Source organism: Setaria italica, chromosome IX (assembly GCF_000263155.2).
Source record: "Setaria italica strain Yugu1 chromosome IX, Setaria_italica_v2.0, whole genome shotgun sequence".
In the NCBI taxonomy this organism is placed as follows: domain Eukaryota; kingdom Viridiplantae; phylum Streptophyta; class Magnoliopsida; order Poales; family Poaceae; genus Setaria; species Setaria italica.
Window position 1 is genome coordinate 53,686,206 of NC_028458.1, and position 21,948 is coordinate 53,708,153.

General features: G+C 53.1%; 2 protein-coding genes and 1 long non-coding RNA gene across 3 annotated transcripts; 1 reads left to right on the plus strand and 2 right to left on the minus strand.

The window, feature by feature from the left end:
• Nucleotides 1-6,120: 6,120 nt before the first annotated feature.
• LOC101759081 lies at nt 6,121-7,854 on the minus strand. The gene is made up of 2 exons (XR_002676023.1): nt 7,393-7,854; nt 6,121-6,705 (listed from the first exon to the last, which is right to left on the minus strand). It is a non-coding gene; the product is annotated as an uncharacterized LOC101759081 (long non-coding RNA).
• Nucleotides 7,855-8,000: 146 nt separating this feature from the next.
• Nucleotides 8,001-11,291, plus strand: LOC101786194 (elongin-C). The gene is made up of 3 exons (XM_004985263.3): nt 8,001-8,224; nt 8,345-8,450; nt 10,905-11,291. Exons 1-3 carry the CDS (start codon nt 8,062-8,064, stop codon nt 10,984-10,986), a joined length of 351 nt encoding a protein of 116 aa, XP_004985320.1. The 5' UTR covers nt 8,001-8,061; the 3' UTR covers nt 10,987-11,291.
• An 8,287-nt stretch (nt 11,292-19,578) lies between these two features.
• Nucleotides 19,579-21,223, minus strand: LOC101786591. Its single transcript, XM_004985264.4, has 3 exons — nt 20,754-21,223; nt 20,202-20,383; nt 19,579-20,035 (listed from the first exon to the last, which is right to left on the minus strand). Exons 1-3 carry the CDS (start codon nt 21,016-21,018, stop codon nt 19,832-19,834), a joined length of 651 nt encoding a protein of 216 aa, XP_004985321.1. The 5' UTR covers nt 21,019-21,223; the 3' UTR covers nt 19,579-19,831.
• Nucleotides 21,224-21,948: the final 725 nt, after the last annotated feature.

Sequence of the window (21,948 nt, forward strand, 5' to 3'; positions counted from 1 at the left end):
CTCCTAGCTTAGTAAGGAGACCCCTCTGGGTGGCTTGAGAGATGATATGTTGTAGTGGGTCGATAGCTAGAACAAAGAGGAGGGGAGAAAGAGGGTCGCCCTGTCGAAGACCTCGTCCGTGATGAATCGGTGGTAAAGGCGCCCCATTCAGTAGTACTTTTGATGTCGAGGTGGCAAGAAGGGCCGTGATCCATTGGTTCCAGCGAATAGGGAAGCCTTTATGTTGAAGTAGTTCAAGGAGGTAGTCCCATCGCACTGAATCGAAGGCTTTTGAGATGTCGAGTTTCATGAATAGGGCCGGTGCTGCTTTTTGGTGTAAACGTCGGGCAGTGTTTCGGACATAGAGGAAGTTGTCGTGGATACTACGGCCCTTGATGAATGCGCTCTGGCAGGGTGAGATGATGGCGTTCATATGAGGTCGTAGACGGAGTGCCAGGACTTTAGTGATAATTTTTGCGACCGCATGGATAAGGCTAATTGGTCGAAAATCTTGGATGGCCTCCGCACCTTCCTTTTTGGGTATAAGGACGATGTTAGCCTTATTAAGCAGGTTAAGGTCGTTGCATCGGATGTTGTAGAAAGCGTCGATCGCTGCCATCATGTCACCTTTAATGATGTTCCAGCATGTCTTGAAAAATAGACCAGTGAAGCCGTCAGGGCCAGGTGCCCGATCATGCGGAAGTTGTTTGATGGCGTGGAAGATTTCTAGTTCGTCAAATGGCCGGTCGAGGTCCGAAAGGTCTTCCTGGGAGTTGGGCAAAATTTCCCACCGTAGATCCCGCAAACGTTGCTGCGGTGCTGCCATGAAATTGCAGAAGTGGTCGTGGATGACTTTTTGTTTGTCTTGATGCGTAAGTGCCCAGCCAGAATCGGATCGCAGTCTTTGGATGTAATTTTTTCGTCGTCGCCCGTTGGCCTTTAGGTGGAAGTAGCGCGTGTTGGCATCGCCCTCTCGGAGGTTTTTAACGCGCGATGCCTGTCGCCTTCTAGCACGTTCAATCACGGCCCATCCTAGGACACGTTTTTTGAGTTTAGCTCATAGATCAAATTCCGCCTCCGAAAGCGGTCGAACGTCTTGCGCCGAATCGAGGTGGAGGATCACCACTTGGGCCATCTGTAGCTTCAGTCTCGCGTCCGAGATTATGGAGTTGCTCCATTTCCGGAGCGCCCGTGCCGTTAGATGTAATTTGTGCCCTAGGCGGTGGAAAGGCTCAGTATGATGTGTTGGTGAACACCAAGCTCGCTTTACAATGTCTTGAAAGTGGGGCAGCTTTGTCCAGAAGTTCTCAAATTTAAACGGCCGCGGCTGGCGTGGGCCGGATAAACGTGCTAGTAACAGAGGGCAGTGGTCGGAGTGGAAGGAGGACAAGGCGTGGAGGGTCAGGTCATCGAAAGCGAGATCCCAAGCTTCATTACAGAAGAAGCGGTCTAGACGTGACATCGTAGGCTGGCGGCGTTCATTGCTCCACGTGTATTTGCGGTTCTGTAGGTGAATTTCCTTGAGACCACAAGAAGCGAGGGTGTTGCGGAAACGGCGCATTTGGCTGAGGTTCAAGCGTCTATTGTTTTTGTCTTGTGTCTTGTATATGAGGTTGAAGTCGCCAAGAATAAGCCATTTGGTATCGTTGTCAGGCTTCATGCTGCGCATATGCTGCATGAAAGCCGGCTTTAGGTTCGTCCTGGAAGGGCCGTAGACTGTCGTAAGGCGGAAGTCGGTGTCGTAGTTTTTCGGTGAAACTGTTGCCGAAAGCGAGTAGCTCCCAATTTGGATATCCGTCAGATCGATGAAGTTAGAATCCCAAAGGATTAGTATTCCTCCCTTAGTGCCTTGCGCCGGTTTGAAAGCGAAGCTTGACAGTCGATAACCCCCTAAAAAGGCAGCCAGAGAAGTGTCGATCTGGTTTAATTTGGTTTCCTGAAGGCACGCAATTTGACAAGGCGTGTCTTTTAGTGTGTCGTGAACAAGCATGCATCTCGCAGGGGCATTGAGGCCGCGGACATTCCAACTAAGGGTGTCGAAGTTGGATGTGGGCATTTGGAAGATCTATCGCACAGGGAATGGTAGCACACTGTCCGTAGTGCTGGTGTGTGAAGGTGGTCCCGATCAGGGTATATGCGAGCACGTCGACGCACTTAAGATGACGATTCTTGGTGGAACAGGCGCTATCAACAGATGTGCTGGAGAGTCGCTGATCGTGCAGATCGTGCATATGGATTGCCCGAAGGTCGAAGCCAGCAGGGTGAAGTCGCGCGCGAGAAGACCAGGAGGTCGAGTCGTGAAGTTTAGTGCAGCTCCTAGCCCGAAGGTCACAGCCAGCAGGGCTAGGATAGCTAAAAGAAAAAGTGTATGGTAGGGAGTACTGATACATGGAGATAACAAGTCTCCAACAACAAGTGGAGTCCTGATGACTCATTCCTGACGGGTGGCGAGCTCGTTCTGGATGTCCTGGACCGCCTGTCCTGCATGCTGGATCAAAGCTTCAGTTACCTGCTCCGCTCCCTCATCGTCCAGGTCAAATAGTGCCGTCATCGCAGCGATGACATGATCTGGGAGTGGCCACTGGTGAGAGTTGACGTAGTCCTGTAGGATATCTTCTATTGGGCGTAGCTCGTCGTTGGAGACCCCTAGCTTGCGCCAGAGGTTGTGCTGGGCACGCTGCAGCGCGGGAACCGACGGCTTGAGGGCGAGTCTTGCACTCCTTCGGACCGCGGTCATATCAAAGCGTCGACGTTGGCGACGTGGCGGGGGCTGGCGTAGAATCGGCGAAGCCGGGGCCGCGAAGAGATCATCAACGGCCCCACTTGCAGTCACAGTGTGTGTTTCCTCCACAGTAACTTGAGTAGTCGGCTGGGCCTCCATGGCTTCAACAGTGGCAACCTGCATTTCATGAGTTTGGGAAACGGAAAGGTGAGACTCAGTGCTGCGGCCCATGTTGTTTGCAGCTGGCCCAGGTGAGCTTGTCTGCGCGCCGGCCCCCGGGCTCCCCACTGGCGTCTCCGGCCCAGTGGTGAGGACTGGCGCGGCACGCACAAAAGGTGGCCCAGGTGGTCCGGCGGGAGCCCCGTTGCTGGGCCAGACAGGAGCAGGCCCCAGGGAAACGGCCCATGGGGCCGCCCTCACCCGAGGCCCCCCGTGAACGCCCGGCGTGGTCGCCGCCGCAGGAGGTCCCAGGGCCCAGCTGGTCCGTGGGGCCTGGCAGTTGGCCCATTGAGCAGTCTTCTCTGGAGCACCCTGCCTCCGGTCCAGCAGCTCCGTTGGGGCAGATTCGGCGGCCGGAGAAGACTTGGACGCGGCGGCGCGAAGATCATCAGAAGCCGGAGGGTTGGCGGGAAGCTGCAGCTGGTTCAGGGCGAGCTCGACCTCCCGCACCGAGGGACGCCCTTGGAGAGCCGACCCTATCCTGTCAAAGACCCGATGCAGAGGCACCAAGCGCACCGGGTTGTCGGACCAGGCTTGATTCCCCGCCGGGCACGGCGGAGCATCCAGTCCGTCCAGCAGAGAGCAGGACCTGGTGAAAAACTCGTCGACGCCGCAAGCTCCAAGATCCTTGCGGGGCGAAGGTTGCACAGAGGAATCCGGGCTAAGCAAATGGGTTGAGCGTACCTGAGAATCAGCCATGGCCTGGAATGTGTGCTGAAGCGCCATGGCCTGAGCATTGAAGAGGGCTTCGACCTGTGCGCGCACCATCGTTCTTAGCTCGTCGAAGCGTGGTGGCGTAGGGGCGAAGGCAGCGAAGCTTGACTTGTTTGGCGCAGTGGTCGGCGCAGGGGTGACAGGGGGTATGGCGGCGGCGGCGACCCTGCGCTGTCCTCCCCTGAACTCAGTCTCCCACCTTCGCGGGGATCTCGTGCGGTCGCGGCGCACGATATCCCGTCCACGGCTGCCGTGGGTCTTACTGCCCCGGTCGCGCCCCCTGCCCGGGTGGTCGTAGCCGGAGTCGTCGTTGTCATCGTCGTCCAGCCGACGCGGCCAGGAGAAGGAGTCGCGGCAGGAGTTCCTGTTGTTGCCGCCCCTCCTGCTGTTGCGGTCGTTGCGGCGGGAGGTGTCGTCATTGCGGCGGGAGATGTCGTCGATGCCGAAGTTCTTGTCCTGATTCTGGCGCCCGTGGACCCCATTGTCGCGACGGCGCTCACGGTCTTCGTCGGCCCGCGGCTCCGTGTCGCGCGGCGGGCGTGGGAGCCTGGCGGGGAATTTGGAGCGCGCGTCGGAGGGGGCCCCGTCCGGGAGGCCGTAGCGCCACGCGTAGCCCCGACGAATGGGGGCGAAGGCGGATGGGTTGTTGATGGCGCCGTCAAGGTCGCGAGCCGCCGCCGTGTAGTCTTCCAGCACACCGAGGTGCAGGAAAACCTCATAGCGGACGCCCTGCTGCCAGCGGTCCGGCTGCGACGTCGTGATGGACACCGTGGAGGATCGGTCCGCCGACCGGTGGGTGAACAACAACCAGACGCGCTTGGGGATGGCGCTTGGATTAGCCGTCCAAGCCCAAAGATCAACATGTCTGGTGTCGGTCTGCTGGACAAGGTCAGTGTTAATGTATTGGAGGGCGCAGTGCGTACCTATGATCCTCTCGACGATGTCTGGCGTGCAAGCATGAACTGGAATGCCGTCGAGGTAGAGCCTCACTCGGTAGAAGATGCGCAGCCCCAGCGCGTGGCTTAGGCTGCGCCATGGCCGGAGGCAAATGTCGATGCCGCGCCCCCGGAAGCGCCCAACATTGCGAGCTGTCACGCACTGGTCGGCTGTGGTGAAGCGGATGAGGAAGGGCTCTGGTTGATGAACTGCGACGACGACGTCGCCTTGCTGGAGCCGCAGTTGTTCCCGGAGCAGGTCCTCAATGTCCTTGGCGCCCGCCCCGCGCGGCATGTGGAGGGCCCAGGGGACAAGAGCCGTGCCCTCCCAGTCCCTGGCGTCGCGCTCCAGGTCGAAGGAGTTGGGCACGATGACGGTTTCCTCGTCAGGTCGGGTGTTGGGGTCGCCGATGGCCATCGGGCGAGGTGACGACGCCGGTGGTAGTGGTGGTGGCGGCGGCAGAGGATTTGGGGGGACATGTGGGATGTTGCGAGGAGTCAAGGGCAGGAGTTGGGAACTTGCGGCAGGTGGGGTTGTGCTGTGGTCGGGGGGCAGCTACAGCAGGTGGTCGTCGGTGAGGAAGACGCGGCTCACGGCAAAGCTTTTGCCGGTGTCCCGAACGGCGACACCTAAAGCATCGCACCGGGTCCCTGCACTCTGCCGCCCGGTGGTCTTGGGCCAGGCATATGAAGCATCTTCCCGCAGTAACTCGCTGGAAGGAGAGCAGAGCAGCGGTAGAGGCGCGTCTTGAATGTTCGCCGTTCGGCCGGTCATGCTCCCTGTCGTGTCGAGCTGCGCCGGGCGGCGTGCGAGGAGGTGGGCGGCGCCTGCGCTTCGTAGCTGTAGTCCACCCCTCGTTCGGCGAGGGGACGGGCGGAGGGGATGGCAGGCAGTGACGACGGCCTGGTTGCGGCTCCTCCGTGGCGTAAATGCGACGCGGTTGGGTATCGGCATTGTAGTAAAAGCTTTGTACTGCGGGGTTGGATGATGTCACCGCCCGTCGTGTTGGGGGGGAGCCCCGGCGGACGGCATCGGCGTAGCTCCTTTCTTGGACAGCGTGAGCGGGCCGAGGGCGGGGCGGCGCAGGCGGATCCGCGGCAAAGGTCGCCGGATCCGGTGGCAGGCGGGGCAGATCTGGTGAGGTGGGCGGAGATCTGGTGGGAGTCGCCGGTGGGGAGGAGAAGCTGAAGAAGCTTGCCCAGGTGAGGGGAGGGAGAGGGTGACAGGCGGGAGGTGAGGGGGAGGCGCGAGTGTGGGGTGGTGGCGGCCGGCGATAGGGGCGATGCGGCGGCGGCGGCGGCGGTGAGCGGGCGGCAGGCGCGGGGGGCATGGCTATCCTAGTGTCTATGCAGAAAACCGCAGCAATGGAACCTAATTCTGAAGCTGAGGCCGACTCCTATCGTGGCCGGAATCTGATCTGGGCCTAATTTGTCTCAGGCCCTAGGAGGTGACCTCGTTGATCCGATTTCTGCTATGACCTTTCTCAAGGAGTAACCACTATCAGGAACCCAAAGGATACTTTCATTGAAAAGCAAACTACCTCGAAACACTTTACAGCAGAACACATTTCCATATCATATATATCATGTACATGGTAATCTATCAACGAAAGAGAGTGTAATGTGCAATAAATAATCAAGCTACGCAACTGTATCCTAACAAATTACTAATGTAATGAATCTTATCGGCAGATGTATATGAACCACAAAGGCCTGGTCATAAACCTGGTTGCACCACCACTTGGTACAAGTCCCTCCCTGCCAACATCCCCTTCACACCATTCTGTGGTGCACAAAGACAAAGAACAAAAAATTGCATCCCTCATTGGATCATAATGTAATTCTACTCCTAAGTTCCTCCAAACTTCATTGTACTGGACGTGGAGCTTTTACCTGCGCTGCAACGTGGCCTGCTCGGTTTTTTATGGCACAGGATCTCTGAACAAAGGATGCAGTCACCTCATAGTCCCAGTGCCTGTTTCTCTCCTTCGGTTCCACAGTGACCTGAACATCACCCTTCATGCAGAGGACAGGTTTAGGATCCTGCAAGCTGAAAACCAGCTTGCTTGGTTCACCATAGTTGGTCAGATATCCTCTCCACCAGTTGTTAACACTCAATGCTTGAACAACGCCTCCCTGTGAGATCAAGTTTGATCAGTTTTTCAGCAACTTGAAATAGCTGAAGAGTTTTTGCACTAGAAAAGGAAGCATTCCAGAAAGTTTTCGAACACTCGGAAAAGAAAACAGAAACATTCAGATTAGCTCTTGATTTTCTTTCCACCTTCTTGTGAATGAAGAGGATGGCATTGCCATCACCATCCCTGACAATCAGCTGCCCACTAGTACCTATGATCCCACAGTCATCAACACTGAAAACGGCCCTCTGATCCTGGTCCATGACAATGCAAAGTGAGAGCTGTGATGAGAGCTTGGTAGTTGGGGAGGATTGTTGTCAAGGATGCTGTATTGCCTTGTGATGGACAGGTTCAGCAGATTCAACCAAGCTTATCCATCCCTCCCATAAGTGGTATCTAATCACGCCACAGAATATACAGCATTAATTCTTTCTTCCCTCAAGAATAGGACATTGGTCTCTTCTACACTAAGCAAACTCTTGTTCATATGGGTAACACTAAACAAGCCAGATATTGTTTCAGCAAGCCACAATGTTCCAAACAACTATTACCGCTGTATTTATTTCACAAGACGCAAGCTGCAAACAAAAAGCGTAGGCCACATTCGAATCTAAGCAATTTCAGCCACACCAATGACCATTGACCAAACCAACTTGGCCAAACTGAATGCAAAATGTGCGGTGTTTACCTCAGCTTCTGAAGGATCTCCACGGCCTCGTACAGACTGCCGCCCTCGAGGGCAGCGTGGGCGTCGACCCTGAGCGTCGAGCACGGGTCACACCTCACACGACGATGAGCAGCACGACGATGGTGCGGCGGAGCAGCACGACGACCATCGTGGCGTTCCAGAGCTCACCCACTAAACTGCAGATCCAGCTGTACGGCCTATACCTGGAGGATCACTCGCCCTCGATCTCCGTAGAGACCCCTTAACGCATCGCCTGGCCGCCGCCGCCGCCCCGGGCGGAGAAAGGGAGGAGAGGACTAGGTGGAGAAGAAAGGTTGGGAGGAGCATGAGTACGGCCACGACGACGAGAAGGTGCGACGGGGCACTCCGAATGTGTCACCAGGCGCAGCTTTCCAGCCAGTGTATCTCGCCGGCGGCGGACGGGAAAGAGAACGCTGCGTCGCCGTGGTAGGGAGAAGAGAACAGAACTACAGAAGGGACTAGTCTGTAAGATTAGGGCCACATTTAGGGAGGTTTATGAAAATCAACGGATCGCGTAGAATAATCTCGATCCAAATGAGGGTCTAATTTGCAAATTACGCAAAGGAAGCAAATTACCTCCCGTCCCGTTCGTCGTTGACAGAAGGAAGGAAGCAACCGACCAAATCCAATCCAATCCCAGCAGAGGGGATGATGGGGAAGGGAGAGGCCCCGGCTCCGCGTGAGCCCGAGGAGGAGGAGGAGGACACCGGAGGCGTCGTCAAGCTCATCAGCGCCGAGGGTTTCGAGTTCGTCGTCGATAAGAAGGCGGCCATGGTCTCCAACACCCTGCGCAACATGCTCACATCGCCAGGTACCTTTAGGTGCTTTAGCTTTCCAATTCGTTTCGATTTGATTCGATTCATCCCCCAACACATCATGGCTACCCCTCATCTGCCTCTGATTTCGTCCATCCCTTGATGCCGTGATCCAGGCGGATTCTCCGAGACACGCCAGGGCGAGGTCCGCTTCCCGGAGATCTCTACCCACGTCCTCGAGAAGATCTGCCAGTACTTCTACTGGTCGCTCCATTACTCCAGGTTACACCCAGATTCGCTTGCTACTTGCTTGTGCTCGATTGCTTCACTTGCTTGCTTGTGCGCGTCCCTGCAATTCACCACGTGTATGATTGATTGATGGCCTGCTGCTGCTGCTGCTGCGCGTTGTTCATCTCCATACCATTAAGGCATTAATGATGATTGATCACGTAGCTAACTTGTCCCCTTTGGCCACTTTTGGCCAACCCCTCTATTATTCATCGTTTATGCTCTGCATATGTCGTTAACTTCTAGTAAATTCTTAATCTCTGTACACACAGATCTAAAGGGTCTGCTGTGTAGTCACTTATTGGTTCCTCCCATAGTCAATCTACACTTAAGAACAAGCAACTTGTGTCTAATCTATTGAAAACCAGCAACTACGGCAGATATCGGAATTTGAGTCTGAGCCAATCAGGACAATGACAAGTCCTAACCAAGTCTTGCAACATGCATTACCCTTGTGTCTTTCATGTTATTGTTCACTAGTCCTGTAGTCCAGGACACACAAAGCATGGTATTTTGGAAATGTTATCTTCTAGCTAAAACACATAATTCGATCTGCTTTGAGAATGTTGTTTCCATCAGGCTAATGGTGCACGAGGTGCTTAGTGTGTACATCTAATCTGCATTACTTAGCTTGCTCAATACACAGTACGTACAGCTACCATATTTTATTTGCCTTTTCCTTCTTCTGCACTGGTGGGTTTCTCGCGAATTTCTCTTATTTTACTGGCGGTATCATTGACCTGGGATAAGCCTGTAAGTATTGAACCTGAGCCTGGATGTATAGTTTAGTGCTGGCAATGTAAAGCTTGAGCCTCATATAAAATTAGTTGCCTAATTAGTTGGCTGGTTCGACTTGTCCATCCACTTGCCTAGTAAAGATTTAAGATTTAACACCCATCTAGGAGAGTATCAATTGAATGCGCGGGGTGCCTTCTTAATGGAGAGGTGATGTTGTTGACCTGCATAATTGCTGAGAATATAGGGCCAGTAGGGGACTCCCCTGCTGTTCAGGTCAAAAAAATGCTGAGGGCCTGTTTGGTTCTTGCCGTCATCACGCCACAGGCTGTCACACACAAGTCTGGCATGCGGTAGCTCCGTTTGCTTTACGCCGCAGCTTAGGCTTGCCAAAGAAATCACGCCGCATCTATGCTGTTTTTTTGCGCCGCAGTTCGCCAAAAGCGTGGCGGACGTTTTGTCCGCTGCAGCTTTGGCGTGGCCAGAACTGCGGCCTGGCGAGCTCTGGCAGCTACCAAACAGGACCATAATCTTGTTGTGTTTTCTGCCTTATGAACCCCATCACTCAGAACTTGACATCTCCAACTATAAAGGCAGTTAGTTATTGTGTTATCATCAAGGAGTTGTCTGGTTCAGTATTGAGATGCAGTGAATTTCGGTGTGGGAAACTTGATTACTGGTCACCGAAACAAACTAGGAAATGCATGCTTAGACACCAAACAAACTGGGAAGTGATGCTTAAAACAACTTGAAGATGGCACATGTTTGTTGGTTGAAGACATGGGTGGCTAAGTATAGATGAAGCGCAATTTATTTTTTCTGTTGAAATTTGATGGGCATGCAGGTGTGGTACTAGTGTTCAAGGCTTGAAGCACATAAATTGCTTCCATGTTGAGATTGTGGTGGTCCTTCCACCTAGCAGAGCAGACTTTAGTTCCGCTGTGCATTACCTTGTAGTAGAAACTGTGATGGGACCAGTAGACGCTCATCTCATGACTCTTGGTGCTTGCTATTGAAATGAAATATATGTAAGGTAGAAGTTGTCACATACTGCGGCAGAGCCAGGAATTGTACCAAGGGGGAGCCAAGAATCACAAAGACTGATTATATTGTCATCAACTTTGAACTATGCATGCATGCATTAAGTATTCATAGCATAAAGAACAATTTTTGTGTGATGTACAAAAGGAAAAAAAATATTAAAGATGATATGATAAAGTAACCTTTTCCAATTCTTTGTGAGGATGTTTCAATTTTCATTTGGGACACTTCAAATAAATATCGTTGAAATTGCATAATTCATGAATTAATATTGCAACCTCTTGCCTAAACAAGTAGATCGATACATTTTGGGACAAGATTCAGCATATCTATGCCAAGTGCTGGTGCACTACTTTCCACGGCCATGTAGGTTGCACAGTGCACTTTTAGCTCTTGAAGAGTTTCAGTCTGATGCTGCTGACTGCCGTGCTGCATACTGATTGCTGTGCTGGTTGCATGCTCTGAACCGCTATTACTGAATGCTACTGGGTACTGAATGATTGTCACAGAGCAAGGGAGGGCCATGGCCCAGATTGGCGGACACTTGGCTCCGCCACTGGTCATATCGTCGCCACGGAAGTTTGATGATAGCGTGCTTTGCAGTTGCATGCCCTTTCGTTTGCTCTTACTGCAGACTGAATGATTTGTTTTGCTTTGGTCTTGATTGTGCAGTGGGAAGGAGACGACGGAGTTTCCAATTGAGCCCGAGATAACCCTGGAGCTGATGATGGCTGCAAACTACCTTGACACTTGAGGAGGATGAAGTTGAAGGGCCAACTGTTGTGGCAACTCAGGTGTATTATGAATGGATGAAACAAGTAGTGAACTATCCCCACCTTGTTTACATCCAGCAACCATACGACCTGATGTGATCTAACCTGGTGTAGTGTAATGAAGGAATGTAAGCATGGAATGAGACATGTAACTTTTGTGCAAGTATTTTTCTAATCCGCTAGCAGTGTGTTACAGCCTGTGATTGTTGGTGCCTAAGACAAACGAAAAAGAAATAATCTGTAGCACCTTCCTTTTTGCTGTGGGACTAGTTGAATCCTCCCTTCACTGCAGTTGGCCTCTGGATGTGGAATTGCATTTCAATTCAGTTGTCGTAGCGGAAATCTCAAGTGCGTAAGTGCCTGAGAAGCCGTATGCTGAGAATTCTATCTCTATCTAAGAGGAAAAGATTCAGACATTCAGTTCATTCGTAGGAAAGAAAAGAAAAGGCATTCGTAGGAAAGGAAAGAAAAGAAAGGGAAATGATTCTCCTCGCAGGATCTGGACTGATGCACGACAACACAACCACAGCTAGCTGAATGGAAGCCCAGCACCCAAAGGGACTCTTGTGGCCTTGGCTCACGGTCAGTTTATGGGCTGTGGCCTCCGAGGGCGTTTTCTGCGGCTTCCTAGGAATCACAAAGCAATGTTTTGCAGTTTTAATCCACCACACGGTTCCTATCACAAAATAAGCCAACGGGAACATTCGCAAACTTGCAGCAAAAAGAAATTTGGATAGAGCCACGAAGGCGCGATCGATGTCGCAAAGCTAAAACTACATTCGCGCGTTGTTTTAAGGTGTGTTTGAACAACGTAATCTAAACGAGCTGGCTCGGTTCACGCCGGCTCGTGAACGTAACGAGCAGCAAAGCCAGCTCGGCTCGGCTCGGTCTAGCTCGCGAGCTCGTGTAGTAATAAATCATCACAGAAAGTCAATAGATGAAATTAGAGATTCAGGAAATAACAAATATTTATCTCCTCCGGAATCCAATATAGTTTCGCAAATTAAAGCCAAATCAATTGGGCAACCTCTGGAATTCCATATAGTTTCTCGAAATTAAAGTCAAATTTTCAAACACTAATCTACACCAATAACTAGCAAGCAGAAAGAACATAAGGGGGAAGATCCGAGATACACCATCTAGCATCCATGTGTTCACAAAATCCATTCGGCAAGAAGAAATAGAAAAGAAATCAAGAAAATCAAATCACGGAGAAACAAAGGAACAGACTATTGAATGAAGACGGAAAGCTAAGAACTGAGCTATCTTCCTGGACGAGATGTTGACGCCCGTCAGGCCATCTTGCTCGTGCTGTCGAATAGCATCTCCCTTTGCCACCGTCACAGGATAGAGCCTGCATCGCAGCACCGGCCTCGAACTCCGCCTCACGCCCTCACCGAAGCCTCCAGCCGTGGGCTTGATGGGATGGTCGCTGACAAGCTCCGCAGCTCCACCTGAGAGCTGGGCGGGGGTTGCTAATCAGCGCGCGCCGCGAGCGGAAGTAGCCATCGATTCCCGACAGCGGAAGTGTCTTCAACAGCAGCGGCGTCATGCCGCGGCTGGGGTGGCCTATGCAAGGCGTGCCAGCGGCGTCACGAAGGCGCGGCAGGGATGCGTGGCGCAGGGGCGCGCTGGCACACCGAGGTGGTGCTGCGGGTAGCGTCGGGCTACCTTTCCTCGGCTGAGGAGTTACGGAGGCGGCAACGGGGGAGGGAGGCGGCTGGGCGTTGGTGGGGGCTCGCGTGGCGTGGAGGAGGTTGCGCACGGAGAGGCACGTGTGTAAAGTAGTGACGCCCGGAGGAGATGCCCGATGACGCGTGATGGTGAGGCGGTGCGACGGTGGCCGCATGCGAGGAGTGGGAGTATGGCGGTGGGGAGCGAGCGGAGGTGGAGGTACGGCGGCGTGGTGCGTGGAGGCACGGTGGCGACACCACCCCGGATGGGCTGCCGTGACTGTGGACCAGAAGTGCGGAGCCGTGAGCGTGCGGCGAGGGGTTGGGATGCTTCGGGCGAAAGCTCTCACCGGCGTTCTTGCTGGTGGAGATGACGGCAGCGCCCTAGGGTGTCGTTCTCCTCGTCAGGGGCATCATGTCTGAGCTAAACCCTGCTGCACGGGATCCTCTGGGTGAAAACCTTATCCAAATCCTGGATGAGCGACGGCAGTGCCATTGGCGTTGTGCCCTCCTTGGAGGCGTCGTCTCTAGAGACCCATCTCGATTTATGGCATTGCCGATCCATTGGTCATGGGCGGCCGCAGCGGGTGGCGGCAACTCTGCCGTGTGGCAAGCTGGACGGATGTTGCCGAGGCCACGTGGAGGCAATCGCAGTTATGGTGGTGGTCAGGGGTTGTCGCATGGTTGTCAGTCTTGGCTACTTGCAGCGGACCGCGGCAGCTGGCGTTGCTTGGCAACGATCAGTGCGGCGTGGGACTGCGTCAAAGGACGACGCTTCCGGCAACAGGATCATGGGACAACTAGGCTTGCAGCGGACCTCGACGGGTTGCTTAGCTTGGTTGGGCTACCCGGTGCGGTACATCGTCGGAAGACGGTGCAAACGACTTCTCTGGCTTGCTGACATGACGGTGGAGGCTTTTGCGCAGGTGAAGCAATGAGGCGAAGTCGACCTGCGGCGGCGGCTTGGCTGATCAATGAAGATCTTGTGGAGCGGAGCAACATTGCTCACCACTGTGACGGCAACAAAAGAAACGGATCTGTGACGTGGAGTACCGTGGTGGGCGTGGCGAGGCCCCCGCGTGCGGTGTTTCTTCGAGGCCACAAGAGCGAGGTGGAGTCCAACGACGGATGTGGCCAGGCCCTCGCGCGTTGTGTTATCATGGTGGCGACTGCGAGGCAGCCTGCGAGAGATCTGCATTCAGTGGTATCATTCTATCAGGTGGAGTGTGAAGCTGCAGCGGCACTGCAGCGGAGGATCCTGCATGGCGTTGGCATGCTCGGTGCGATGCAGACTGTTTCTATCGGTTCCTGTCGACGTAGGACCACGCCTAGAGGTTTCGGCAAATACATGAGCATGAATGATGGTGGGTGCCGCCGTGGTGAGTGGAGTGGTAAGGCCGCATTTACGTCCCCTTCCAACCGGTCAGGTGTGGCGGGTTTTGTTTACCCGCGTTGATGTCCCAATCCAATCAAGCGAGTCTGTTTTGTTTTGTTTTGTTTCTTTACCTTTTCCTGCCTATAGCCTTCCAGGACTATAGTCTTATATTTTTTGCTATATCAATGAAACACGTACTATCTTGTGCGGTTCGTTCAAAAAGAAAAAAAAAACTATATAAAGGATGTACACGGTTGGAGTATGACAAGCATAGGGGGCGCTGGCCCCCTCCGCCTCCAGCAACGTCCCCCGAATATCAGCCGCCGACGGTGCCCACAGCGCCCTAAGATCCCGTTTGCTTCCACTGACTTATTTTTAGCACCCGTCACATCGAATGTTTAGATACTAATTAGGAGTATTAAACGTAGATTATTTACAAAACCCATTACATAATTTGACAATGTGTTGCTACATAAACATTTGCTAATGATGGATTAATTAGGCTTGATTCGTCTCGCCGTTTAGCCTCTACTTATGTAATGGGTTTTCTAAATAGTCTACGTTTAATACTCCTAATTAGTATCTAAACATTCGATGTGACACGTGCTAAAAATAAGTCAGGCCTTGTTTACTTCCCAAGTTGGGAGTTGCAAAATTGGCAATTTGCCATAAATGCGACACTGTAGCATTTCGTTTGTATTTGTGAATTATTGTCCAAATATTGACTAATTAGACTCAAAAGATTCGTCTCGCAAAGTACAACAAAACTGTGCAATTAGTTTTTGATTTCGTCTACATTTAGTACTCCATGCATATACCGCAAGTTTGATGTGATGGGAAATCTTCTTTTTGCATAGTGTCAAAATTGGGAGTTTGGAGGGAAGTAAATAAGGGCTCAGTGGAAGAGAACACCACCTAAGCACCATCTCCATCCATCCTATCGTGGGAATGGTAGCGAGCTGAGCAGCCAATGTCGCTTCTGCATCAAGCACTCGAGTCGCGGAACCAGCTCCAACTAAGACACGGTGGTCGGTGGCTGCCAGCACCTGCAAAGATGAGATCGGTGATGCATGAGAAATATCTTATCCGTGTAACTGCATTTCATGGTGTCACTATGACTGCCTAGTGGTAACCACGCGGGAATGGAGGTTGCGACTCGCGAGTTATATGCTTGCGTAGAAAAACAGTGCCATGAGGTGTAATGTAGCCCCAAACTCACCGTTAGATATTACAATATGAGTTTGTTACGTGCATCTAAAACTTCCTATCATTTGTTTTCATGCAGCGCAAGTTAGCACTATCAATTTACACGAAAATTTGCAACGTAAAAAGAAAATTGAAAAAACAAAATGAAAAGGTGTGATGATATGCGCTAGTATTAAAGTGTATCGAGACGGTTTGATGGTAAATTCTTAAAACTTGTATCTTTGTTATCGCTGATCCAATGTTTAAACTTTAGCAGGTCATTACGGACTTGACTTGACGACCTACTTGCACGAACAAATGAATTCCCTCCATTCTAAATTACTACTTCCTCCATTTTAAATTGTAGATTTTTTAGTTTTTTTAGGTTCATAGATATTATTATGCATCTAGACATAGAATATATCAAGGTACATAGTAAAAAATATGCTATAGAAAAGTTAAAACGACCTACAATTTAAGACGGAGGGAGTATTTGTTTTGACTTTTCTATAAATATATTTTTATATACGCTTAAATATATACTATGTCTAAAAGAAAATTAAAATGATAACGAGGAAGGAGTCGATCTCGCCGCCGCAGGTAACCTGACTATCTTGACACTAAAGCCGGTGAGGCGCCCACGAGGCCACGACACACCTACACAGCTACCGGCTGTGCAGGTCGCAAGCACCGAACAGCCACGGTTGAGCTTCGCATGAAATCCAACAAACGAACAAGAGATACGAACTGGGCTCGACACTTATCTTGGCCATGGTGTCAGCATGCAAGAATCGAAGTACAACTCCTGATTAGTGTCCGTCCTTCAAGTTCAGTAGTTCACTCAAAAGTACGTCGGCAGTGGCAGCTGCCCGTAGGGCGGCGGCGGGTACATGGGCGGGGGGCGGAGCATGCCCGTGCTGGTGGTGTTCGTCCATCCTGCCCTGCCCGTGCGCGAACAATCCGTCGGTCGGTTGACTTGTTAGGATTTTGAAAATGGTTCCGGTCTGAGAAACAGAGCCAGCGAGATTCCGCTCGGGGGGGAAAGAAAAATAATCGATCGGGGAAGCATGGCGACCACGAGCGAACGTGGAAATGGATGATAATAACAATAATCTAACAAGGATCTGAAATGCGTTGGGAAGAAACAGCGCGTAACGTTGGGACGGGGGATGGCAGTGTTGGAATCAGAGGTATTTTACGGTTCATTTTAATCCAAAATATAGAATAAAATATGATAATTAAGATAGTGTAAACAAGAACATGATCCATCATTGTATTTGCAATGAACATAAAGCATATACAGTTGGTGCTATAAAATATAAGATTTGAACGATAAAGTTCAAAAGGAAATACCCAGAGGCTGGGCCAGTTCCGGAGGAATCGAATGTGGCGTTACCTGACATTGATACTCGAGCCTGTTCGATGTAGTCGTTCAAGAGTTGAGGCGGTGTAGAGTTGAGGCAGTGCAGATGCATCACCGGGAAGTAGTCATAGATGAACAGTGAGCAGTCGCGCTCCCTAAAAACTTGATCGCCCTTCTACTCCTCGGATGCAGAGTCTCTAGCGAAGAGCGCAGCTTCGGAGGCATGCTCTTCCAGCAAAGTCCGTGCACACAGATAGGCGGAACGGAGATGACAAAAGCGCAGCGCAGCGCAGCAGTGGACAAAAGCTCTTGTGGTTAGTGTTTTCGCACGTGAAAGAATGAGAGGCAACCTCTCTCTTATAGGCAGCACAAGACCTTTGGACGCTCAAGTTAATGCAGCAAATAAAAATGGCAGTTTCTGGTAACTGCCAGCCATTAGCAGTCGTCAGTTACTGGTAATTTGAATCGTCAGTTACTAGTCACCGAATGAGTCTTCAATTACTAGTCATCAATATAGATGTATATTCGGGCCGCTCGGCCCGGTACGGCATGGGCCCAACAAGGCCCGTTAAATTTCGTGCCGAGCCTAGCCCGTCACGACCGTTGTGCCGTGCCGTGCCGACCCACATGCCTCCCCGGCGGCCCCAGCACGTGTTCACAAGGCCTTTTTCGTGTCGGGCCACCCGTCGAGCACAATAGGCTTCGGGCCCAGCGAGGCACGGCAAGGCCCCACGCCACCGTCGGACCCCTCGCCGCTGCCGGCCCCCGCGCCGCCGCCGCGGCTCTCGCTATGCCGGCGGCGGTGGAGGAGGCCGCGAGGGAGGGAGGCGGCGCCGATGGAGTGGAGGTCGTGAGGGCGGTGGTGGTGGAGGGCGTGATGGAGGGCGATGGCAGCGCCGGCGGAGGCCGCGAGGGAGGAAGGCGGCGCCACCCGCCGAAGGGGAGGCTGCAGGCGGAGCCGCGGAGGGAAGGTCGGAGCCTTGGAGGGAGGCGGCGGCGGCGGCGCCGAAGGAGGCCGCGAGCCTGCGAGGAGGGAGGCGGCAGGCGGAGGGGAGGTTGGAGCCTCGGAGGGGAGGCGATGGGGTCACGGAGTCGGAGCTCGAAGTCTCGGAAGGGTGGCGGGAGGGTAAATGAGAAGAGATAGGGTTAGAGTTTGTCGGATGATTTTTCTCTGGTTGGTATTATACGGGCCTTAACGGGCCATCTCCTTGCCATCGTGCCGGGCCGTGCCGCCCATCAGGCTGAGGCGTACTGTCGGGCAGAAGAGATAGGGTTAGAGTTTGTCGGATGATTTTTCTCTGGTTGGTATTATACGGGCCTTAACGAGCCGTCTCCTTGCCACCGTGCCGGGCCGTGCCGCCCATCAGGCTGAGGCGTACTGTCGAGCTGCGGGCTGCATGTACATCTATAGTCATCAACTGTGACAAAAAAACTGCAAAACCTGACAAATCCCAACCCACACATCACGTCGTCGCATCGCGCCACGGCTCGGCTAGCGAGAGCACGCGTGTGGCATCCTGCTATCCTTCTATCAACTTCTCAACAGGTGCAGCACAGCTTCACCATATAATTTGGTTAGAGACCCTCTCAACTTTAAGTTGGTTTTATTCTTTTTTAACTACCACCACTAATGAACTTTGAGATTTATTTGATTAATTAAGTAATTGGGCCTGCCCAATTATTCTAACAGGTAGTACTCACTACTCCGTAGCTCATCTTCCTGGCCTGCAGCAACGACACGAATACAGTTGGAAACGGAATGCAACGGCTTGGTGCTTTGCGTCTGATTTCGAGAAGAACAAAGAGGAAAACAGGAGAGGGAGGCTCGGAGCGCTGGGAGGGTGCCCAGGGATTAACAGACGAAGATTATGGTTTGGTTGGGGCCATTTTGTTTTTCTCCCCGAAACGCTATAGCTATTTTTGTCAGCAAGGCAAATAGGCAGGCAATTCGCCAGCTCGCTGCACGCTGCTGTAGGATTCGTACCTGGCCCAGTGCCCAGAAGAGAACGAAGCGTTCCCATCCGGCCATCCCAGCTGCATCGCGGCCCAGTCCGGACTCCGGACGAGCGATTCGTCAAGTCGCCGCACGAATCTTTTGCTCGTGCATGCGCGCCAGGAATTTCGCCGGCCGGCAGCGCATCTAGCCGGCGACGAACCGGCGATGCCACACGCGCGCCACGGCGCCAGGTTGCAAGGCTGCCTGCCTGCCTGTGCCTGCAACCCGTCCCCCGCACGCATCAACCCGTCCACGTCGACGGGCGTCTGCTCGGAGATTGACGAAACACTGCATGCACCACGCCTCTTTTCAGAAGCGACCGGAGCGATCCCGTCACCGCTGGACATCTCCGTGCACATCTGCTGCGGTGCTGCGCAGGTGACCAGGTGTTGAGTGCTCGCTGCATCCAGCGTCCAGGGCCCCGGGCTCGCTCGTGTTGCAGGCTTGCATTGCAGCAGTGCACATGCTTATTCGTCGTCGACCACGCGACCTGTTCGTCCAGGCAAATCATGCCCCAGTGGTGCACGTGTGCGCTCAGAGCTCCAGATGCCAGCAGAGCAGTCCAACACGACTCGGCGAGTAATCCCAGCGTCCTGGTTCGTGAAATCGATCTACCGTGCAAGCAAGCATGTCTCCGTCTCCCTTGCCATCTGCCCCAGTACAAAATCCCAATGGCTCTCCCATGGCTTCATCATGCACGAAATGAAAAGGGCAGTTCGTTGAAAGTGTCCGGAGTCTCGAATCAGGACCAGTTTCGGATGCCGGACGGCCCAACCGACAGAGACAATCCGTGGTGTTCCGAACGCCAAAACGGAAGCTCCCGTCAATCAGGCACGTTAACATCGTGTGCAGCTGCATCATCTCATGCATGCATGTGCTTCGTTAATGACGAAAGGTCTGCTAATGCCGGCATCAAATCAAATCGAAGCCATAAACGTCGTCCGCTGTCCGTGGTGACGATGATGGAGAGAGCTCGCAAAATAGACAAAGGATTTTATGCGATACTGTCTTGTATACCGATCCGCCACCTTACAAGCAACTACCACTACCCAACTGCTACACACTACTAGACATCTGGAGCTGGTGGTATCCACACAGGGCGCTATAACAATTACTCCTCGCTTATTTTACAATACGCTGTCAGCCTCGCAAGTGGCGTGCGACCGACCTGCACTGAGCTCGGCCGCTCACCGACCGGCCGGGTCGCCGGGACCGAACTACCGAAGGGGCCTGGTCACCCTTCGGCGATGCTCTGCAGCGCGGGCCTCCATTGCCGGGCGGCGCGGCGGCCGAGCAGCGCCTCGTGCGGCAGCAGCGCGTCCAGCTCGGCGTCGAGGTCGGCCGCCGCGTCGGTGTGGCCGTGTTTGGTGACGCTGGGGTCGGACGACGACGGGTCTTGCTCCGGCTCTGGCTCCACCTCCTCCGTCTGGCGCATGACCTGTGTTGATGGGAACGGGAGTGAATGCATGCGGCGTAACTGCACGAGCGGCTTGTCAAACGCCGAGACGTGGTCGACGTGCGATGGAGACCGAGCGAGCGGATCGAGTGGTTGGAGATTATTGGAAAGCGGAATAGTATCATGGAGGCCAACGCGGCGTGCGTACCTTGGCCAGTGACCGGTCGGATTCCTTGCGCTCGCCGGCCCCGGCGCCGCGGCTGTCGACTCTGGCACGGCGGCGGCGGCGGCGATTGGCCGCTGGCTTCGCTTCCTCGTCCTCGTCCTTGGCCCTGATCGTGACGCGGCTCAGCTTGACGTGCCGCTTCGACGCGAACTCCCTCAGCACCTCTGTTCACACACCCACGGTTCATGCATCCATTCATTCATTAGTTGGACCGGCAGGCAGCAAAAGCCAAAAAGCGACATGAGAAAAGCAAGCCAGAAACGGTGAAATAAACCGGTCAGAAACGACGATAAAATCGTCACCGTCGAGTCCAATTACGGACGCCAGGAAAAAGGTTCAGAAAGGGGCTCGCTAACCTACAGGTACCTTCGTCATCTTAGTCAACAATGGCATTCAAACCGAACAAGAACACGCAAGGATCTCATGCGCACCAACCGGCCGGCCTAACACGGCCGGCAGCGCAGCACTGGCCGCAAGCAAAACGTTGGGCGTGCAATGCAGGATCCGACGGAGCGCGAGGGGTGGGGTACGTACCTTCGAAGCTGACGAGGCGGTAGACGCGGCCGAGCAGGAGCGTGTCGTCGGGGCGGAGCAGCTTTAGGTGCTTGACGGGCGCGGACCCCGAGGCGTCCCCGGCCGCGGCCGGCTGCGTGGTGGCGATGACGGCGGCGACGTAGTGACCCGGGTTGGCCGCCATGACGGCGCCGGCCGAGAGCGCCCAGTAGGCGCGCTCCGTGCGGCCGCCGCCCGGGTGCTGGATCAGCACCGTCGCCACCTCCGCCGCCTGGCAGTTGCCCATCGACGCGTGCCTGGCTTGGCTGGTTGCCGCTGCCCCGCACGCGCGTTTCTTGCGTGGTTTGCTCGCGTGGTTTCTTTCTCTGCGGCAGGGGAGGAGGACCGGACAGAGGAGGTGGGGTGGGCGAGTGAACCGCGGGCGGTAGAGGCGCCGAACGTTTTATAGGGGTTTTGGCGCGCGGCGCGGCCTCAGCTCGAGATCAGCGCGATGGTATACGGCTGTACGCCGCCGATGGGCCCGTCGTCTGATTATATAGCGGGCGCACGTGATACGTGGCGGATACGCACTATTTTGGGGTCTCGGCAAATCGGGGTTCCGGGGTTTGAATCTGGAGCTAAAGTTTAGTCCGTGTCATATCAAATATTCGGAGGCTAATTAGAATGACTAAATATAAGTTAATTATAAAACTAATTACAGATGGAGGCTAAGTGGCGAGACGAATCTATTAAGCCTAATTTATCCATCATTAGCAAATAGTTGTACCAGCATATTGTCAAATCATAGACTAATTAGACTTAATAGATTCGTCTCGCCGTTTAACCCCATCTATGCAATGAGTTTTGTAAATAGTCTATGTTTAATACTCCTAATTAGTATCTAAACATTCGATGTAAGGGACTAAACTTTAGCTCGAATCCAAACATCCCTTTAATCGAGACCGTGCGTGACAAGTGACAACTGACACGATAGTACAGTAGTAGAAAGTAAAAGATGCAAAATTATAATGCTGGAAACATTTTCCTTAAAATACTTCTACGTGTGATTCGGTGTAAGTTCTTTTTCCAACTTAACTATACTTGTGTATTACGAAATTTCTTAGGGTACAGTTCGTTTTTTAATTCGACTTACTTTGGTTAGACTAAAGTTTAGAAGTGTGTGGAGTTCACGTAGTTATGTATAGAAGGGGGAAAAGGTTATTTAGTTTTTCTTTTT